Here is a 7500-nt window from a genome sequence, read left to right as displayed (position 1 = left end):
CAACATCCAATGTAAGCTTAAGTCAGAATCAAACAATGCATGCTTAAATCAACATCTAACCAATGTGGGCTTAAGTCAACATCTAATCAATGCAAGCTGAAGTTGGTATCAAACTGATATAATCTTACGTCAACATCTTATCAATGCAAGCTTGAGTCAACATCCAACCAGTGCAAACTAAAGTCAACATTTGATATGAGCTTAAGTCAACATCTAACCAATGCAAGCTTCAATCAACATCTAACCAATGCAAGCTGAAGTCAACATATGATATGAACTGATGTCAACATCTAACCAATGCAAGCTTAAGTCAACATCTAACCAACCCAGTTTAACCATTACATCTTCTTTATAGGACAAGACGGCGTCGATCATTCTCTGTCTTCTCCTGTCTGTCTGCCTGTCTGTCTGTCTTTCTCTCTCTGTCCGTCTGTCTGTCTGACTGTCTTTCTCTCTCTCTGTAAAAAAAAAAAAGAAAAAAAAAAAGAAAAAAAAGGCAATTCGACGGTTCATCGCTCGCCTAGTCGAGTTACTGCAGGTTCGGCACAATCACGGGCATCGCAGAGTTGTGGCCCTTCCCAATGGACAACCACTGGCCAGGCGGGGTGAGAGACGCTGACCCCCTTCACGCACGTGCATGTTGACCTTGCGGAGATAAGAGGAAATAGATCTGTCATGGAGGTGACGGCGAGCCTCTCTACCCACTTGTCTCTGTCCCAGCTGTTAAGGCCCCATTTCACTCTCCGATGGCGATTAACCCAGTCGTGACGGATAGTGTGAACCCTGCCTTAATTGACTGATTCCCGATTGGATTCCCTGTCAGTCTGTCTGTCTGTCTCTGTGTGTCTGTCTGTCTGCATCTCTCTCTCTCTCTCTCTCTGTATTTGTTTTCGAGGGCTGGATGAAAAAAAGCATGTACGCTTAATCTATTACCCTCAGAAAATAAAAATTATTCATTCATTCATTCATTCATTCTCTCACACACACATTGCATGTCTCGCTCATTATCTCTCTGTTTCTGTCTGTCTGTCTGTCTGACTCTGTGTGTGTGTGTGTGTGTGTGTGTGTGTGTGTGTCTGCCTGTCACACACACACACACACACACACACACACACATTGTATGTCTCTCTCATTCTCTCTTTGTATCACGCCTCCCTCTCCACCATTTCTACCCCCTTCCCCCTCCCCCCCCTCTCTCTCTCTCTTTCTGTCTCTTGTCTCTGTCTCTGTGTGTCTCTCTGTCTGTATGTCTGTCTGTATGTCTCTCTCTGTCTGTATGTCTGTCTGTCTCTGTGTGCGCGTACGTATAACTTGCTCCTTGAATCATTTCCCAATGCATTGATTAATCACTGGTTTCTTTGTCCACTTCCTGTCCGTCTCTTCGTATTTCTTTGTTGTGTTGTTGGTAAAGTCCGTCATATGTATATGAAAACACACACACACACACACACACACACACACACACACACACACACACATGAATCCTATGCACTGGGGAGGTGTGTTTGCTCTCGGCCTGACACCCCCTCAGTGCCTCGTCCCCCCGATCCCACACACATCACTCGTCTCTGCAGTGACACACTGACACTGACCACCCTCCACCCACCCCCACCCTACCCCCACTACCTCCACCCCCTACCCACCACCATGGTGTGTTTCGAACAGGGGGGCGTGGCGGGGGTGGGTGGGGGTGGGTGGGGTAAAAACGAGGTCCCGTGTTCAGCGTGCACTTAGCGCACGTAAAAGAACCCACGGCAGCAAAAGGGTTATCCCTTCACAGAATTCTGTGTCGAAACCCACTTGCAGACAGAAAAAGGTATATATATATATATATAAAGATTTAAATCGAGGTGGTGGTGAGAGAGCGGATCGAATTTCACGAGAAATCTGTTGTGACAAAATCTATTCCATTCCAATCCAGTCCAATCCAACACAGCACAGCACAGCACAGCACAGCGCAGCACAGCACAGCACGGCACAGCACACAGCACAGGGCAGCACAGCACAGCACGGCACAGCACAGCACAATACAGCACAGCACAGCACAGCACAGCGCAACACAGCACAGCACAACACAGCGCAGCACAACACAGCACAACACACAGCACAGCGCAATACAGTATAGCACACAGCAAAACACACAGCACAACACAATACAGCAACAGCACAACACAACACAGCACAGCACAGCACAACACAACACAGTACAGCACAGCACAGCACAGCACAACACGCACAGCACAGCACAACACAATACAGCACAGCACAGAGCACAGCACAGTACAGCACAACACAACACAGCACAGCACAACACAATACAGCACAGCACAGCACAGCACAGTACAACACAACACAATACAGCACAGCACAACACAATACAGCACAGCACAGCACAGTACAACACAACACAATACAGCACAGCACAACACAACACAATACAGCACAGCACAGCACAGCACAGTACAACACAACACAATACAGCACAGCACAACACATACAGCACAGCACAGCACAGCACAGCACAACACAACACAGACAGCACAGCACAGCACAGCACAGCACAGTGCAGCACAGCACAGCACAGTACAACACAACACAACACAGCACAACACAGACAGTACAACACAACACAATACAGCACAGCACAGCACAGTACAACACAACACAACACAACGCAGCACAGCACAGCACAGCACAACACAACACAACACAACACAACACAGCACAGCACAGCACAGCACAGCACAGCACAGCACAGCACAGCACAGCAGCAGCGTTCCCAACCCCCGCAGGAGTCGAACCACACACTCTGATGACATCGCTGAAGCCTTCAGTTATGGAGGGATGACAGGGGAACGTCAAAAGAATACATTAACCTACATTCCCCTCCCCCCCCAGTGTGAATCAGTAATAGTAATGCTGATTTTTGACGCTTTTGTTGTTGTTGTTGTTGTATTTTTTTTCTTTTTTGGTGGGTCTTTTGTTGTTGTTGTCGTCGTCGTCGTTGTTTTGTAGAAAATAAGGACACCCTGGACCTGGATTTCTCTCTCTGTGCCTCTGTCTCTCTCTCGCTCTCAACACACACACACACACACACACACACACACACACATATATATATATATATGTGTGTGTGTGTGTGTGTGTGTGTGTGTGTGTGTATACATAATCATAATTATATATATATATATATCCACAGACGCACATATACACACATATATATATATATATATATATGTGTGTGTGTGTGTGTGGAGAGAGAGAGAGAGAGAGAGAGAGAGAGAGAGAGATTCTTCATAGCAAACGAAGACGTCTTGACTTGGATTTATCAATCGCTTCCATCATTCCAGAGACGGGAAGGACACCAAGCCACGATCTACCTCCGCCATGAGAGAGGACGCCAAGGCGACGCACGCCAAAAAAGGACACCAGGGCAGAGGTCAGGCCCACGGTCAAGGCCACGGCGACCATGACCACGACCGTCGCAAACAGCCCCTTCCGCAGCATCAGCAGCAGCGTCAGCGCCCGAAACCCGGCAAAACCAGGAAAACACCCGAGACACCCCAGAAGCACCCGGAATCAGAACCCCCCCAACCGGAGCAACAGCAGAACGGACACGCCTCGGAAGCAGATCGTCAGCCCCAAGCGGAAGTCCCCGCGGAACAGGAACCGGAAGCGCAGGTGAAACAGGAAGCGGAAGCGGGGGTCGGAGAGCATGGCGGAAGGGTGGAAACGAATGGGGAAGAATCTCCGGGGGGTCAGGGGGAGGCGAAAGGGAGGGATTCCCCTGAGGGGAAGGCTGGGGGCGTGAGCCCGGCCCCCCCTTCTCCTTCGCCCCCCCGGCGTTTGGCTCAGGAGAACTACGACGTGCGATCCTTCAGCACCAGTCTTGATGAGTTTGTTCACGTCCTGTCTGACCCCAGGTGAGTGAGTGTGTGTGTGTGTGTGTGTGTGTGTGTGTGTGTTCTTGTATATATGTGGTGTGTGTGTGTGTGTGTGTGTGTGTGTGTTCTTGTATATATGTGGTGTGTGTGTGTGTGTGTGTTCATGCATATATGTGGTGTGTGTGTGTGTGCGTGTGTGTGTGTGTGTCTGTGTCTTTGTGCTCGTATGTATAACGCATATCTGCTCTTGTACACTTGTGGTGTGTGTGTGTGTGTGTGTGTGTGTGTGTGTGTGTGTGTGTGTGCGTGCGTGCGTGTGTGTGTATATATATATATATATATATATAGAGAGAGAGAGAAAGGGTAGAGGTGTGCGTGTGTGTGTGTATGTGTGCGTGTGTGTGTGTTCTGTTATGCATGAATGTGCTTGTGTGTGTGTGTGTGTGTGTGTGTGTGTGTGTGCTTTTATGCAAGTATGTGCGCACGCTTGTATGAATGTGTGTGCAGGTGGGCGCGTGTGTGCATGGTGAAAATTCCTGTTATCATAATCTTGTTTCGTGGATTTTTTGTGGATGAAAAAAAGGGGGTGGGAAAAGAGGGAATGTATCCATTCATTTACTTCCTGTGTCTTTTTATCTTGTATTTCGTGTTTTGTATCTTGTGAGTCCACTATCTTGCTTTTTTGTATCTTGTCTTTGGTACTGTATCTTGTGTCTATGTCTTGTATCTTATATATTGCGTCTTGTATATGTATCCTGTGTCTTATATCTTAACTTACGTATTGTGTCTTATATCTTGTATTTCGTGTTTTGTATCTTGTGAGTCCACTATCTTGCTTTTTTGTATCTTGTCTTTGGTACTGTATCTTGTGTCTATGTCTTGTATCTTATATATTGCGTCTTGTATCTGTATCATGTGTCTTATATTTTGTCTTAACTTCCGTGTTGTGTCTTAGTTATATCTTATATTTCGTGTTTTGTATCTTGTGGCCAGTATACCTACCTTGCTTTTGCATCTTGTCTTTGGTACTGTATCTTGTGTCTATGTCTTGAATCTTATATATTGCGTCTCATATCTGTATCCTGTGTCTTATATCTTGTCTTTACTTAGGTGTTGTGTCTTTATATCTTGTATTTCGTTTTTTGTGTCTTGTGAGTCCAGCATCTTGCTTGTTTGTATCTTGTCTTTGGTACTGTGCCTTGTGTCTATGTCTTGTATCTTATATATTGCGTCTTGTATCTGTATCATGTGTCTTATATCTTGTCTTAACTTCCGTGTTGTGTCTTATAAGTTGTATCTTGTATTTCGTGTTTCGTATCTTGTGTGTCCAGTGTCTTAATTGTTTTGTTTGTTTGTTTGTCGTCGCTTTTTCTTGTCTTGGGTCCTGTAGCTTATGTCTTATGTTCTGTGTCTTATGTCCTGTATCTTATGTCTTGTGTCCTGTATCTTATGTCCCGTGTCTCATGTCCTGTATCTTATGTTCTGTATCATATGTCTTATGTTCTCTATCATATATTATATTATCTATCTTATGTCTTATGTCCTGTATCTTATGTCTATGTTCTCTATCATATTATATCATCTATCTTAAGTCTTATGTTCTGTATCTTATGTCCTCTATCATATATTATGTTCTATATCTTGTCTTATGTTCTATATCTTATATATTATGTCCTGTATATATGCCCTGTATCTTATATATCATGTCCTTTATCTTATATTTCATGTTCTGTATCTTATATATTGCGTCCTATATCTCGCATCCCGTATTTTGTGTTTGTATCATATAACTTGCATCTCGTATCTTGTGTGCTGTATCTGGATACATACGCCTAACCCCCACACCCCTCCCTCGCCCTACATCCCACCCAGGTACCAGGAGATGCAGGGAGAGTACCCGGTGGAGGACCTGATGTCCGTGGTGACCATGGTGACGGCGGCAATGGAGGACTACAAGCAGCACACGCAGAACACGGGCCTCCAGCTGCAGGCCCTTAGGGACTCCATGAGGACCGTGAAGGAGAACCTCCACCTGTCCATCACCCGCCAGGCCTTTCACCTGGCTGCAGGTAGGGCTGTGGTGAAAAAGAGGGGAGTGTATTTGTATTTGTATTTTGTATTTCTTTTTATCACAACAGATTGCTCTGTGTGAAATTCGGGCTGCTCTCCCCAGGGAGAGCGCGTCGCTACACTACAGCGCCACCTTTTTTTTTCGTTTTTTTTTCCTGCGTGCATTTTGATTTGTTTTTTCCTACCGAAGTGGAGTTTTCTACAGAATTTTGCCAGGAACAACCCTTTTGTTGCCGTGGGTTCTTTTACGTGCGCGAAGTGCATGCTGCACACAGGACCTCGGTTTATCGTCTCATTCGAATGACTAGCGTCCAGACCACCACTCAAGGTCTAGTGGAGGGGGAGAAAATTATCGGCGGCCGAGCCGTGATTCGAACCAGCGCGCTCAGATTCTCTCGCTTCCTAGGCGGACGCGTTACCTCTAGGCCATCACTCCAGTGGGTGGGCGGTAGGGGGAGGTGTGGCGGGTTGGGGGTTGTTGGATTGTGTGTTTGATTGTTTGGTTGTCGTTGTTGTTTGGTTGTTGTTGTTGTATGATGATGAGGGATGATAATGATTTTTTTTCTTTTGCACTTAGAGTTGACTTCATCAAGATTTTGCGCCTTATAAATATTATTATTAGCAGTAGTATTTTTATGTATTTTATCTATTATTAATTAATTTTTATTTATTTATTGTTTTTTTTAAATTACTTTTTTTATTTTATAATCTTTTCTTTTCTTTTCCTCAAGGCCTGACTAAGCGCGTTGGGTTACGCTGCTGGTCATGCATCTGCTTGGCAGATGTGGTGTAGCGTATATGGATTTGACCGAACGCAGTGACGCCTCCTTGAGCTACTGATACTGATACTGATATGATCATAGTGATGATGAGGATGGTGATGACGACGAAGTCGATGATGATAATGAGGACGAAGACGACGACGACAATGATGTTGATGATGATGAGGAGGAGGAGGATGACGAAGACGACGACAATTACAATGATGATAATGATGACGACGACGACAATGATGATGATGATGACGACGACGACGACGACGATGATGATGATGATGATGATAGTGACGATGAGGATGATGCTGATGACGACGAAGAAGACGATGATGATTATAATGATGATAATTATGACGACGGCGACGACGACGATGATGATGATTGTTGTTGTTGTTGCTGCTGTTACCATTTTTTACCCCCGCTCTCCCAGCTTCCCCCTCCACCGGCCACCTTTGGTGACAGTCCAGGTGCGAGTTCCTATGTGCAGCATGCATTTAGTGCACGTAAAAGAACCCACGGCAACGGACGGGTTGTCCCTGCCGAAATTATGCCGAAAAAACGATTTTTTTAAAAAGGAAAATTAAACAAATGCACTTGCAGACAGAAAAATAAGCGCCGTGGCGACGTGCTGTCTCTGGTAAGAGCAGTTGAACAGTGTAGAAAATATGTTGTGATAAAAACTAGTACAATATAAAACAATACAATACAGTACAATACAGTACAGTACACTGCAATGCAATGAATTCAACACAAGTAACATCTGCCAAATG

At 45.3% G+C, this 7500-nt stretch overlaps 1 protein-coding gene across 1 annotated transcript in view; it reads left to right on the top strand.

Annotated features, from left to right (window-relative positions):
- LOC143277975 (death domain-containing protein 1-like) overlaps positions 1-7500 on the top strand; it is a 98739-nt gene that overhangs the window by 35220 nt on the left and 56019 nt on the right. The window contains 2 exon segments of the mRNA XM_076582980.1: positions 3351-3923; positions 5757-5953. Of these exon segments, the coding sequence (XP_076439095.1) occupies positions 3388-3923; positions 5757-5953 (733 nt within the window). The 5' untranslated portion in view covers positions 3351-3387.

Source organism: Babylonia areolata, chromosome 35, assembly GCF_041734735.1.
Source record: "Babylonia areolata isolate BAREFJ2019XMU chromosome 35, ASM4173473v1, whole genome shotgun sequence".
Lineage (NCBI taxonomy): Eukaryota > Metazoa > Mollusca > Gastropoda > Neogastropoda > Buccinidae > Babylonia > Babylonia areolata.
The sequence above is the reverse complement of the archived record's forward strand: the minus strand, read 5'-3'. Positions and strand labels throughout refer to the sequence as shown.